The following is a 14845-nucleotide window of genomic DNA, read 5'->3' on the forward strand; positions in this document are numbered from 1 at the left end:
GAAGTGCTCTGACCAACCACCATGGACAGTAAGAAGGAACTGAGAGTGCATAGGGCCAGCAATGGCTAATATACCGATGCATGAGCACGGCACTCAAGGGGGTGCCACAGCCAGCCCTACGCATACCGCTAAGGCAAAAGTCTCCAACAACTGTGCACGCGGCCGCACACACACACCTAGAATGGAATCGACATGAGCAAGTACTCAAAGAAGAATGTGTTTGTTTCACTCAGCACTTTTTGAGCTTCTGGGGAGTTCCTGCAGTGTCAAAAGTGTTTAAGTATTCCAATAGAACAGTGCTTTTAACGGACTAAAATTTGATTACTCAATCCTTTGAAAATTAGGGTCATGATATAAAATTTCCACTTAAAAATATAAGCGATATCCATTATTGACCTCTCTAGACCCATTATCAAAAGGCAAGGTACGCTAATGTTTTATCATGGTGTGACTGGATCTCAACTTGTATATCCAAAAACAGAGGCAACGAACTGGTGAACACTTGAAAATTTGGGTTTTCATGACTTGCTCACACACTTAGTTAATAACAGAGCAGGAACAGAAGCCAGGTCTCTCGACTTCACTGTCTACATAAGCTCCGTAGATATAGCTACATAAGGGAAAGGAAGCAGTCAGACATGATGTTGCCTACTTTTCTCTGCTATCCTGCTTTGTGGAGTTTCAGCTATTTGTACCACCATACATTTCCTGGCATTTTTGGTTGCTATACTTGTCAGGATTATGGGAGAATTAGTGGGGAACAGCAGAATCTTAGCAGAATGTGCAATGAAGGGGGGGATTTTAATTCAATAGTGAGAGGAATGAATCTCTGTGGCCATTTATTTCCACTTCTCTAGAAATATATCCTTGATGTCCATGATAAGTCAAAAGAGGATTCATTTACTGCAGAGTAAAGCGTACCTTGTCAGAGAACCAGATGAGCCTGGACTCTTCATAGTACCTAAACATTCCATATTTGGGATCAAGCAACTCTCTCATGATGAGCAAGAAAAATTCTTTGCGAACACCTCCTGCATCAACAGCTTCTTCCCCTACGAAAATAACCTGAAAATGGGCACAGAATATAAAAAGGAAATGTAAAACAAAGTACATTTAATCTAAAAACATACTGAATTTGTTAAGGTATAACAGATACTAAAATAAAAATTATAATCTGATTTAACGTTAGATTAAGGGAATTTAAGCAATATAAACTGGCTATACCTTGAGTGGTTTCTTGTAATCTACATTCTTCGTTTTCCTTAGGACTTCCATAGCATCTCCTACAATATTGTCTCTGCGCACCACTAATATTAGACAAGGATTGACAGATTCAAATACAGGGAGAAAAATAGATGAGAAATTCTGTCTGTGAGCCTGGTCAACAGCCATCTGGGAAAAACCAAGTAAAAGCCTTAGTAATACTAATAATAACTAACATTGCATACATGAAAAAGCCAACATTTAAGAGCTTCTATCAATGTATTTATTTAGCAAACATATCTCGGAGTTACAATTTTAGATTAAGCACACTACACATCCATTTAACCTCAGCAAATATGCTTCCTACTAGCACTAACAAATCCAACAGTGCTGTTCAACAGTTCCATAAGTCTTAAGTTACTGTTTTTAACAATTAAAAAAACTTTTGCATAACAGAAACAAAGCCAAACACACACTACAACCCATCCAAGGTCTATTGAAAAGTGGCAAATAGAGGTTGAGGAGGTAAATATTAATCTGGCATAAATAAGCATTAAGAAGTGGTTTCACAAAGTAATATTTGTTCATATTTTTCTAGTAGCTGTTTTGTTTATATCAGTTGAGTTGTATTTTCTTCCACTGTCTAACAATCTTTTCACTTACTTTCCTTCTCCTCCATAACATGAAATACTGTCATGAATATTCCGATTATGGCACAGAATTCTTAAAAGCTTGCCAAATATGTACTAAAAGAGATTAACAATCTATTCTGTAAATGGGCACAGGCATAGAAAGAACATTTTCCTTGAATTTTCATTTATTTTTCTGTTCACATAACAATTGCTGATTTTTGAGCATCAGTGGTGAATACAAGCTTTGAAAACACATTCAAAATTGTATTTAACAACTTATTGTGATTACAGGAATTCATATTTTTCACCAGGAGTGCGTATCATACAAGCACAGTGCCTCTTTCCTGTCTATATTCAGCCTCAAGACACGGGCTCTTATCACTATAAACAGGCAACATGAAAATGGGCATGTGGAGGATGGGGAGCAGTTCAAGTAGTCAGAATGTTTGGAACTATTATTTCAGTCACTTGCTTTTATTTTCCCTTCACTCACTCTGTCCCCTTTATACATGTGATTTTCGTAATTCATGACTCCTTTACAACAGCTTTGCAGGTATGTATTATACAGAATACCAAGTGTTGAACAATTGTTCATTACATCACACGTTTCAGCGTTGCTCAGATAGAAGCAAAGACAACAAATAAGAAACATGGACTTCCAATGCATAACACACACAGTTAGGTGAACATAACTCATGCTTAGAAATAAAAGGACACAATATAAGGTGCATTTTACAAACCATTATATTTATGAATTAGCTTTATCCAGATTAATGCAAAACTGAAATAACTAAAAATAGCAAGTATGTAATTTGATGGCAGCAAATAGGGAAAGAACCTATGATGCTCAATATTAAAAATGAAATCTCCATATTGCAACAATTTTTCCAGATTAAGAATTTCAGTCCCACCTTTCCACAAAAAATACATTTAAAACAAGTTCCAAGCCTTGGCTCTCTCACATTGCATTGCAGATGTAGGTAAGAGCATACCTACTAAAGTTTGAGATAAGCAAATCAGTTGGCTGGTAAAGTGCCACCTAGCTACTGAAAAGAAGAGAAATTGCTACAAAAGATAACAATTTACACAGATTACCAAACAATACAATTTCAACCAGGTTCAAAACATTAAAAAGGTGGAGAAAAGTAAACTACCCCAAATTTATATCATGCAAATTACTTGTACAAAAGGAAGGAAGGAAAAAAAATAGATCTCAAAATAGTTAGATTTTAGTCCTTTTTGGATATTTAAAAAAAAACCTGATGTTTAGAAAGCATGAAAAACCATTTTACCTGCATTTGTAAGACAGCATCTGTTTGCAAGAGCGTAGTTTTTGCCTGTGCATCGAACACGAAAGGGTATGTGCAAATTGTAACTGGATTGTCTGTTAGCTAGAAAAAAAAAAGTAAAATATTAGTGCACAGAGTTATCATATGGTACTTAAAAAGTGTAGTTATAGTCAGAAAAAAATGAGATTGTAAAAATAGTTCCCTTTCATTCAATATATCTGCTTTATTGACAAAAGATTTTACTTGTCAATGCAGGGCCCATACTGTTGTGGGAAAGGGAGTGGATTTTTGAATTCTCTTATGTTTCATCAACAGTTAAATCATTTCTAAATCTTTATTATTGATATAGGTATGAGGTTAGAAAGCATTCTGGTTACAGATCCTAGTCTGAGCTTGCACTGCTTAGTTTTAAAAGTATTTTAGGCCTTGTCTACACTACAGAGTTTTGTCAATGCAAGTTATGCCGACATAACAGCCACCGTTTTAGTTAAACTGCTGTTGCATGGCCACACTTCTGTCGGCAGAGTGCATCCACAATAGCAGCTCTTGCATCGACAGAGAGCAGTGCACAGTGGGTAGCTTTGGGAAGGGCTTGCAATGCCTCATGGGGCAGGTACAGCAGCAAATTATGCAGGTTTCTCAATCTCATTGTTCCAGGAGCATCCTACTAGATTGCCAGCCGCTCTTCAACTGAAGTGTGGGGGGAGGGGCGGTAAAAGGGTGACAGGGAGTGGGGGGGGTGAGAGACAGGGTGCGTATTGGGAGACTGTGTGTGAGGAAGAGTGTATATGTGAGCATGGGTGGCAAGTTTGTAGAAATTTTGGTGGTGCCCAGAACTCGCCCCCTCCAACTCCACCCCCGACTCCGCCCCCACCTGCCTCAGGCTCTGCGAGGGGTTTGGGGGGGGGGGAGGTCTGGGGTGCAGGTCCTGGGCTGGGGATTAGGGTGCAGGAGGGGTGCAGGGTGCAGGCTTTGGGATGGAGTTTGGGTGCTGGGTGCAGGCACCAGGCTGGGGCAGTGGGTGGGTGTGCAGGAGGGGGTGAGGGGCGCAGGCTTTAGGACGAAGTTTGGGTGCAGGCTCTGGGCTGGGGGTGAGGGTGTAGGAAGTGGTGAGGGGTGCAGGCTCTGGGAAGGAGTTTGGAAGTGGGAAGGGGTGTGTGAAAAGGGGAGGTGGTGCACGCTCTGGGAGGGAGTTTGGGGATAGGAGGGAGTGCAGGGATGAGGGTTGTGGGACTGAGGGGTTCATGCTGCGGGGGGGGGACTCAGAGCTGGGGCAGAGGATCAGGGTGCAGGGGAATGAGGGTTGGGGCTGAGGATGAGGGGTTCATCATGTGGGGGGGCTCAAGGCTGAGGCAGAGGATCAGGGTGCAGGAGGATGACAGTTGGGGCTGAGGATGAGGGATTCATGATGTGGGGGGGCTAAGGCAGAGGATTAGGGTGTGGGGGGGATGAGGGGTTTCGGTGTTGGAGAGGCTCAGGGCTAGGGCCGAAGGACAGGGTAAGGGCAGCCTGCCTTGCCATTAGTGGAAGGCAGGCACTAGGACCCTGGGGCAGCAGACAGCAGTTCTGCCAGGAGCCGTTCCACTCTGGCAGCAGAAGCAGGCAGGAGAGAGGCGCTGTGCTGCTTTCTGTCAGGCAGGGACGCGGTGGGGGGAGATCTGCGGGGGCCAGGGCCCGATTCAGGCAGGGCCGGGGGAGAGACCCAGGTCCAAATATTGCTGGAGCAGGGCCCCCAGCCCTGAATATTCCTGGTGCTTGAGCACCGCAAATATATATAAACCTGCCACCTATGTGAGAAGGAGTGTGTGTGTGTTGGACGAGAGTGAATGTGTTGGCTGTCTCTAAGTTCAAACAGTAGCTGGAAGTAATGAATCCTGAGGCGGGGGGGGGGGGGGAAGACACCCTTGATATCAGACCCTTCCTCCCTGCTCCCTCTCCGAGTCTCTTCCCCCTTCCCTCCGCCACCCTAAGCAGCAGCCAGCCCTGCCTGCCTGCTGCGTTCCTAGTGCCAAGAAGAGCAGGATCCAGAGTTAACGTTTTGATTCTGTGATTCCTTCAGAGTATTCCCCCAGCCTCCTCTCCCCACAGATCAAGATGATCCCCCCTCTGCTGTAGTCCAGGCAGGAGTGCGTTTGCTAACAAAGCTGGCATGTTCAGCTGGGCTTTGGCTATGTGAGCTCTCCATGCTGAAGATTTCAATACTTCAATACTAGGGCTTTGAAAGGGGAGGGGTGCATGCCTATGTAGCTGGATAGAGGCAGTGGAGTTCAAAACAGTGAGCAGAGCGGTCACGGTGGGCTTTGTGGGATACCTCCTGGAGGCTAGTTACGGCGAAGTAAGGAACACAGTGACTACACTGATGTTTTGTCACTCTAACTTTGCTGCAAAAAGCTTTATGCTTCTCGTCAAGGTGATTTTATTTTGTTTGCAAAACATGAGAGAGTTTTGTTGCCAACAGTAGTATTGCTGTATGTGCACCTCCACTGTTTTGTCAGCAAAAGCTGCCTTTTGCCAACAAAACTGTAGTGTACACAAGGCCTTATAGTTGTACTCCATCAATGACTTCTATATCCAACTTGATTAATTAACATGTCTTCAGAAAATTGTGCAGCTATTTTTTTTTGACTATACCCACACGAATTTTAAAGTCTTTCTTACATCTAATACTCTACAATTAATCCTCGACAGAACTAGATCTTAATCAAATTTCTGATTTCCTTACCCTCTGAAAAGGAAGCCAGATTACAACCAATCTTACCTCAGTTAATCCATGGTTGATGTCCTATGACAGCAATGCACAAAGGTAGCAATAATTAAGAGTAAAAAGCAGAATTAGTGTCTGCATTAAATTATTCTTCTCTGAACCAGCAAAAATATTTAGCTACAGTATTTTTAAAACTGAATTATTAGAGAAGCAAATAAAAACAAAATTTTGCATTTAGAATTAATCTACAGACTATAACCAGATACCCTAGATATAGTAATTAAAAGTCTTTAAAAAGCGGTGCTACAGTAAAGTTTTCTTGGATGGACGGTGCTAAAAATAATAAATGCTAAGTTATGGGAAATGTATTATAAATATTATATTAACAGTAGTATTATCTATTTTTAAAATACTGGCATTCTACATATAATACTTACTTACTCACTAAGAGTCTTCATGTAAAAAGAAATCTTTTTGATTCTTCCCTTTTCTCAAGTTGTTATACCATATTATATGTTAAATGCAACAAAGCATAAATACATGTTTTGATTTTCAAGGTGCAAAAGCCATTTAGAGCAGGAGTTTAGATAAATCATCATTTGTTTCCATAATCTGTAACTACTTTATTGTACACAAAGATTAAGAAAGAATGTGCAACTTTTTGGATGATCTTGGAGGGGAATTTAGAGATAGAAGAGGCATATGTTGCTGGAACACTTTAATTCTCTCTTTCCTGCATGTTTCCTTGTCACTCTCTGCTGAATGCTAAGACAGAGATTTCCCAAGGGTAGAAAATGGAAAACAAATTTAAACAGCACCAAGAAGTTTAAAAAAATTAGTACTATAAAGAAAAATCTCAAGGGACCAGGATGTCTGAGTCCTTCTTATAAAAGTTAATGGCCAAAATGATAACTACAAAAGTGTTTGTTTAACACACACACACACACACACACACACACTCACCTAGTTCTCCAAATATAACGCATGTGAAAGTGCACATTTGCGGAGCTGTGTACACACATGGCACCTGTTTATTTTTTTCCCTAATCACTCAGACTATAGTAATGTCCTTTAAACAAAATTTAAACTGCTTTTAAAACAACTCGTGATACTAGTATTTTATTATTAGACTGTAATGGTCTTTTTCCAACTCATGTCTACCTCAAGGTTGAAGGTTGGCATTGGCAAAGCTCTTCCAGTGACTGGGAACAGAGCCCAAGGAGTTGACAAGCTGCATTTCCCAAATAGAAGCTATGATACAATATGCTATTTGTGTTCAGAGAACATTTCATTTGGTCTCAAGTGAACTACCAGAAGGTATTCTTAAGACAAACACTTCCATCGCTAGAAGAGTAAAACACAACTGTACTAATGAATTCTGGAAGTCCATTAAAACTTTCAATTAAAGTCTAACAAAATAATATTACAATCAGATTTTAGCCAAGAAGAACTGACGCAAACAAGACATTGTACATATAAAAAGTTTTATTCCCAGAGTTAGCTGATTAATAAAAGTAGATCCCAGAGCTAGAATACTGACTAGAGGGAAAGTGCTTCCAGATAAAGGACTGTGTTAAAGTTCATCCAGTAAGTGATAGAATTGACCTGCCAGAGCTTGCCAGGTATGTAGGTCAACAGAATACCTCAGTGCCAAAAAGTCCTCTTGAAACCTCTAAAATCAGGTCCTCTAAAGTTTAGGGAAAGAAAAAGGACAAAGATATCCATTGTGTTATGGACCAACTGACAATCCTCCCTCCCCCGACCCAAAAGCAATCATGACACGATGGTTCCCCTCTCCACTGAAAATCATATTCAAAATCTCAACAATGAACGTGCCTATAGAGTAGGGTTTTCAACTTTTCATAAAGCATTTGAGCCCAGAAACCAATGAAAGCAATAGCAACAAAAAATATCAGTCTCATAAACCTAACAAGCAAGCCATCACAAAAGCATGACGATCCTACTATGCTGAAGCTAACAAAAGTTGGATCAGGAAACCTCTGTAGAGCCAAAAATAAAGAACATATCTACCAATGAAGAGGTTTCATCTGAACAGGACAAAAGGGTGAAAAAAATGCACCTGCAATGAGATCTAGAATACAGACACACATATTGGGTGAAGAGACTAAGATAGGAACATTCTCTTCCAATAAATACAAAAAGTTGAGATTGTACAGAAAGGAAAAGAGATTTAATCAACTTTTGACAAAACCTTTACTGTGGGGGAAATCTTTACTGTATTTCCTTCTTCACCATTGAAGTTCTTCAGCTACCAGTAAGAAAAATAATTTACCAGGTGTCAGTACTGAAACTTCTCCCACAAAGTACCTTAAAAGAATGACACAGGAATGAAAGAACAGTCAGGGAGGATGACCTGAAATGGATTCAGTCCATCCATCAATAAGCCAGACTTAAGACACTCAGCTAAAAACAGCCCCTGTTATTATTTGTATTACTGTAGTGCGTAGGAGCCAGAGTCATAAACTGGGACCCCACTCCGTTAGGCCTTGTACCCTGGGAAACTCCCTACTATTAATGCATATTTTGAAAATAGCACTAAGTGAATAAGAGCCACATTAGAAGTGCTGACAGAATAATTACTCCCATTGAAAGGACCATCAACGATTTCTTTGGTATGAAGCTCAGTGCTAAAGAATTGTTTTAATTTGGACCATGCTCCAAAGAATGAAGGTGGGAACAAAATGAACAACAGACTCTTAGGATTTTCCATAAGCAAAAGATAAAAGATACGTCCCCCTCACTTACTGGCTCAATGTGTAAAGAAAGAACAAAACTCACTTCCTTGGAACACATCTTCACCTCAAGCAGTTTGTACAAAAAAAGTGATTTGTGATGGACAAAATGTGGTATTTCTCAGAGCTTCAACTGGCATTTTTTTCAAACTTCGCCAAGGAACTGAGCAAACAGTCATGCCCCAAAGTTTTAACAAGAGAAGTAACAATTATAAAGAAGTCAAGGCTTACAGTTATAGGTTTGACAGTCAGATAATAAAAATAAAAAAATCACACACTGTAAGGGAAGGTTTTAATAAGTTTATAGATTTTTAAGACCAGAAAGGACAATTAGATCATCCAGTCTGATCTCTGGCATAGCACAAGCCATAGACTTTCACTCAGTTACCCCTATAACGAGCCCAATCATTTGTGTTGGACTAAAGCAGTTCATCCAGAAAGATATTCAATTTTGAAGGCTTCAGATGATGAAGAATACATCACTTCCCTTGATAGTTTGTTCCAAAAGTTAATCGCCTTTAAGATCTGTGCCTTATTTCTAATTTGAATTTGTCTGGCTTTAACTTACATACATTGGCTCTTGCTGTCTTTCCCCACTAGGTTAAAGGATCTGTATCTGGTATTTTGTTGTTGTGAAGGTACTTATACACTATAATCAAGTCACCTCTCACTATTCTCTGATTGTCTAAACCTTTTGAGTTCATTAAGTCTTAAACAGAAGGAATTTTTTCCCAGCCCTCCAATAATTTTTATGGTTTTTATGCACCTCTCTAATTTTGCAATACTATGCTTAAAAATACGGATACCTGAACTAGATGTCTGCCTCCCCAATGCTGTATACAGAGGTCAAGTCATCTCCATATTCCTTACCACTACCCTCCTGTTTACACATCCAAGGACTGCAATAACCCTTTTTGACATAGTGTTGCACTGGGAGCTCATGTTCAGTTGGTTGTCCACTATGGCCCCTTAATCATTTTTAGAGCCACTGCTTTCCAGGATTCAGTTCCCTATTCTGTAGGTATGGTCTGTATTCTTTGTTCCAAGATGACTTTGTCTTTGACTATTAAAGCACATTTTGTTTGTTTGAATATGTCCATTTTACTAAAGTGATCCAGATCACTCTTGTGTGACTGCCCTGCCTTCGTTATTATTTAGCACTCCATCAATCTTTGTGGCATCCACAAGTTTTAAATCAGCAATGATTTTATATTTACTTACAGATTATTAATGAAAATGTTGAATAGTATCAGGCCTAGTACAGATCCCCATGGAACTCCATTCAAAATACTATGTTGTTTTTTCATTAACAACTACCTTTTGAGATGTGTTTGAATAATTGCTTGTGTAGCTGAATTTGAAGGCCCTTGTGGCAGATAAGGCACTAGACCAGAAAGAGCTCTTTCTATACTAAATATTTCATTAATATAAATTAATTTATATTAATTTCATACCTTATTAACACAATCACCATTCAACCACCATGATTTTTGAAGGCATTTTACAAAGAACAAGAGATACCCAAAGACTAGAGGGAAGCTACAGTTATATTTTAAAAGGGAACACAAAGAAACATGAAACTCACCATTCCATATGCCTGCTGCTGGATCCAGTTGATGTAGTCATTTCTGATGTCTATCAAGTCTTGTATTTCATGAATGTAAAATTTGTCATACTGTATAATTTGTCCTCCTCTCTCATTTACCTGATGAAAAGTATGATTGTTTACTTTTCATTATTTTTATTTGTCATTATTATTTGCTACTAAAAGTTTGCTTAGTCTCTAATGTTTAACATAAGAAGTCTTTTTAAAAAGAACACAAACAATTTAAGCTATGTCAGTCTAACTGAACTTGGATACCTTGCCAAACAAAAACTAGCAAAGAGGTTTTCCTTCCCAAAAGAGTAAACATTAAAGGTGTCCAAAGCCCACAAGAACAGAAGAAAGGACATACGGGAAGTTGAAATGTAGATTATTCAGAAATCCCATGGAATTGCAAGAAAAATGCAACAGCAATAGCTGCAGAATATAGTTACATACTGTACAGTGCTGTCATTTTAAAATTACTGCAGACTTAAGAATGAATGAAGCCTTGTGAGATCCACCAGAAACCACATTCTAGGTGGCCATCTCATATTTGCTCATTTAAAAGTCCAAGGATCAAGGAAAGGATGGGGGATGAAGAAAACGCTCTATTCAAGTACTGTTTTTTGTTTGTTTAAAGGCCCTGACTAAAGTGCAATTTTTAATCTAGTTTGTAACCAATTAATGACAATTGCTTTGAATAGCGTTTATCAACACAAACTTAGCTACCTATGCTTACAGTTAACTATGAGTCTCCCTTGTTAGTTGTACATGTCTTTCTTCCTAAAAAGCAAACATTGTTATTTTGCCTCCTAGGCAGGATCCTCCAAACCTGGCTGTGTAACCAGAATGCCTGATACTTCCCTCCAGATTTTCGTGCAACAGGACATCCCATAGTATACTGCCCTACTTGCTCCTGTGTGGGGTATATTTCCTCCTGGTACTTAATCCCCTACAAAACCAGTATGGGATAGCTGCCCAGATTTTTCCAGAATTTACTGATACAAACACAGTTTAGCAGCATACTAGGTGTGGATGCCAACCTGGCTGCTGTGTGGCTGGCTTGAGGAGGACGGACGGAAATTGCTATGTAGATACACTATAAGTTTACTGTAATCTAGGTAGACTGAAGTACCAGATAAAAGGATGAAAATATGTTACAAAAACATGATTTTACTTACAGTATAGCTAGGACTCAGCCACCCACCCACCCATACACATCCAAAGTAGAAAGACATGAATGTAGAAAATGAAAACACTTCAGGAATTCATATCATTGCTTTAAAAAAGCCAACTTCTATTGCCCCTCCTTCCATTTTCTGTGTCCTGAAGATGAAACCACCGTAATACTGCAATACGGTAGAAGGACAGGCAGATAACTTTAGAAGAGATCTAAAGCAACCACTAAAAGGCACGTGTTCGTAATATTCCTATTATGGAAATGAAAACAGACAGCACAGCTGTAAAGATTTCAATCAGGCTGTCTTTTTGAACATTAATCTGCCATTCCAATTAATACCCTGCACTGAGTCTGCTCTATGAAATCTGGAATTTCCTGGGAAGCAACAAGGGGCAGAGTAGAAGTAAAAACTACCATTTTTTAAACTGCACTTCTTTCACAGAGAACAGTAATACAACATCAAAAGCATGAACTGAAGATGTAAATGTCTCCAAGACTAGACTGATTCTGGGGGTCTCAGAGTGCAATAGGAGATATGGTTCTCATAAGGGACGTAACACTGTGCTGATTAAAGGTCACTGAACATCTGAGAGGCAAGGGAAGATGGACATCTGATCAGATACAAAGGGTTTATGAAGGCAGCAAAAGAAAAAAAAAAGTTTATTCACCTTAACTGAAGTTTTAGTAATTTGTGAGAACACACATTTTTCAAAACATACCCCCCAACCTCTGAAAAGCTTTGGCTACTGGGGGCCGTGAAGACTTCCACTTGAAGCTACAGAATATTTTAGGTAATATTATAAAAGGAGGCGTGGCTGCAATGGAGAGTAAGCCTTGTACTGTGCACTGACCATTCACTCAAAGAAATCCAATTACGTGTAAGCAACTTATTTTTCTTCTTTGAATATTGTCGCTGTCATTGGGAGACTGACAAGCATTAAGCTCTCTCTAAAGAAGTGAGTTTGACAAGAGTAATTCAACAATGACTGCAGAACTGCTCTCCTAAACATAAGATGATCGGTTTAAGTGTGTGTGGGGGAAGGGGTGCCAAATTATTGAGGGGGAGCCTGGAACAATAGGTCTGCCTTCCAAGAATTTAAGACGATAGAGTATGGTGTCAACAACAAAGACCCAATCAATTATGCCAGGAACTTCTGAATTCAGCATGTCAAACCAATCTACAATTTCCATGAGTAATGGAAGCTCAAAACTCTGCTATTCTGGAGAAAAGGTCATGGAAGAGTTTAAAATCTTCTGGTGGAGACACAGATGTCTTTCATAACATCTTCCACGTATTTCATCTTCCCTATGGACATTCTCTTCCTTTTGTATATATTATTCATTAACCAACTGTGGAACAGGAAAGACAGATGCCTCAACAGGTTTCAAGGTTAACCTTTCAGGTGCATATGATGGAAAAACATTAGAAAGTAATCTCTACTCCTGTGCTACCTCACTCCACAACAAAATACCACCACCTTGCTTTTACATAACATGTTTCACCAGTAAATCTCAAAGCACTTCACAATTTTACAGATGGGAAAACTAAGGCACAGAGAGGTGATATGACTTGCCCAATATCATCCAGCAGGCCAGTGGGAAAGGCAAGACTAGAACCCAGGTTTCCCCAAACCCAGCACTCTATCCACTAGGCAACGCTGTCTCCTCTCTCAGAAAAGAGGTCTAATTTGAGAAGCAGGAAACCAAAGACCCCAAAAGTAAGCCTTCAACTCCATCTCACATGGTACCAAAATAGATTCCAGAAACCCTCAGATCTGACACAGATGGGGAGTGTTTGGCGATGGGCTTGTAATGGGAAGTCAAGTGAATATAGTCCTCCATATGTCCCTTGAGAACAAAAGAGCAAACCAAGAAAGGTAGCTTCACTGGAGATTAGCTTTTACTTGGTTCCAAGAGAGGAGACTTAACCTTCTGAACCGGGAATAAAGACTTTTCTCTCTGAACTAGGAGCACCAAGAGCAGGAACCTCTACTTCAGCATCTTACAGTTCCACCAACTGGTGCCAATTTTGCTGGAACTGCTACTCTCAGGGGGGAAAAAGTGGGACTTTGCAATCTTCTTTTCTCACTCTTGATACTGAGAAAAGATGTTTTGGTGCTGAGCCCAATGCTACCTTTGGCTTCTCAGACCCACTTATAACTCAACTCACTCCAAGATCAGCACTTAGAAGACCTAGAGATTAGTTCCAACTCTCCATTTACTCTGAAAGCTTTAAGAATTGTACTATCATGGACTCCAACGAAGATTCATAGCTCCTGCAGGCCTGGACAGTGAACATCATACATGGAACTTCTGCTGGGTAAATACTTTTCAGCAAGCAACAAAGGCTTTACCTATGGGGGATCTGTAATGGACATCTTGTCCCCACACGAACGGTGGTCCTTAAATGCAGTCCTATTCCAAAGTACTGTCAAGACTGCAAAAAAATAACTCAACTGCGTGAGTCAGGAGGACAGTTTCTAAGGAAGAAAAACATTTATCTGCCTGAAGATTTTTGTAAAACAGTAATCACTGTGTTCAATTAACTATTAAACTAAAAAACAGTCTAAAACAGGAGGATGAAAACCAAAAAGAGGCAGATGAATTTAAAGTCAAGAGACCAGAGGATGTTCAAACTTGCTACTTTGGCAGCTGTAAAGAATCAAGGACGGGCAAGAGTCCTATTTCCATATATAACTTTGCCTGGAATGTTCCACAGCTAGAGACAAAGCCTACACTACCCCAAGAGTCTCAAATTTTGGGGGAAGTTTCCAGGCTTTGGTGCAGTGTACAGGCACACCTCAAAAGTAGGTCTCTCTGCTAATAATACATGAAATTAAGGATTCAACTGGCTCTCCACATCAAATCTCATGCACTGAAGCACCATAATATTTCATGATTTTTAAAAATTGTTATTAAATATACAAAGTGCACAAATGGCCCAAACATGCTAGATATTGTACACACACACACACACACACACACACACACACACTCTTAAGAAGATATGGGCCTTGCCCCAAAGAGCATATAAAGACAAAATGCAAAGAGAGAGTAGTGAACTATAGCAAGGAAGGGCGAAGGAAAGACTATGATAGCTAATAAGGCAGTGCAATTACACAGGCATGTAATGTGAACAAAATCAAGGTTCCAAATTATGAAAACCATTTTTGTCAACATTCAGAACGTCACTGTCACTAAAGATTAAGTTTCAATGCTAATACTCCATTCACATAAACTGTGAATAGGAGGGAGTAATCATAATTCTCTCAGAAGTCCTGTCTTTTTTTTTTAGCTGCAGTCTTAAAATAACTGCACATCAATGCATAGTCTCCATTTTATTATGGTAAATGAAAGTTTGAGTCTTCTAAGGTATTTTACTGTATTCTCTCAAATATAATTACTCCATTCAATTTGCATTTCCATGAAAACGGTAACTGTCCTACCCAATGAGAGCATGCACATGCTTGTCAAACTAAAATTTAGTATCCCACTGATT

General features: G+C 39.6%; 1 protein-coding gene across 13 annotated transcripts in view; it reads right to left on the minus strand.

Moving 5' to 3' along the window:
* The window catches only part of HERC4 (HECT and RLD domain containing E3 ubiquitin protein ligase 4), a 93923-nt gene that overhangs the window by 35225 nt on the left and 43853 nt on the right, over window positions 1-14845 (minus strand). For 11 of the 13 annotated variants that reach the window (XR_007775058.1, XM_050958298.1, XM_050958296.1 and 8 more), the window contains 5 exons: window positions 10167-10286; window positions 5883-5906; window positions 3128-3226; window positions 1225-1392; window positions 922-1065 (listed from right to left, as the gene is read on the minus strand). Coding sequence is in view for 12 of the 13 variants with exons in the window: in XM_050958298.1 (XP_050814255.1) it covers window positions 922-1065; window positions 1225-1392; window positions 3128-3226; window positions 5883-5906; window positions 10167-10286 (555 nt within the window). In the remaining variant the exon portion in view is untranslated. Of the gene's footprint in view, window positions 1-921; window positions 1066-1224; window positions 1393-3127; window positions 3227-5882; window positions 5907-6835; window positions 7516-10166; window positions 10287-14845 lie in introns of those variants that run through there. The other 2 variants (XM_050958303.1, XM_050958305.1) reach the window with 2 other exon arrangements.

The sequence above is a fragment of the Gopherus flavomarginatus genome, chromosome 6 (assembly GCF_025201925.1).
Source record: "Gopherus flavomarginatus isolate rGopFla2 chromosome 6, rGopFla2.mat.asm, whole genome shotgun sequence".
Classification (NCBI taxonomy): Eukaryota; Metazoa; Chordata; order Testudines; family Testudinidae; genus Gopherus; species Gopherus flavomarginatus.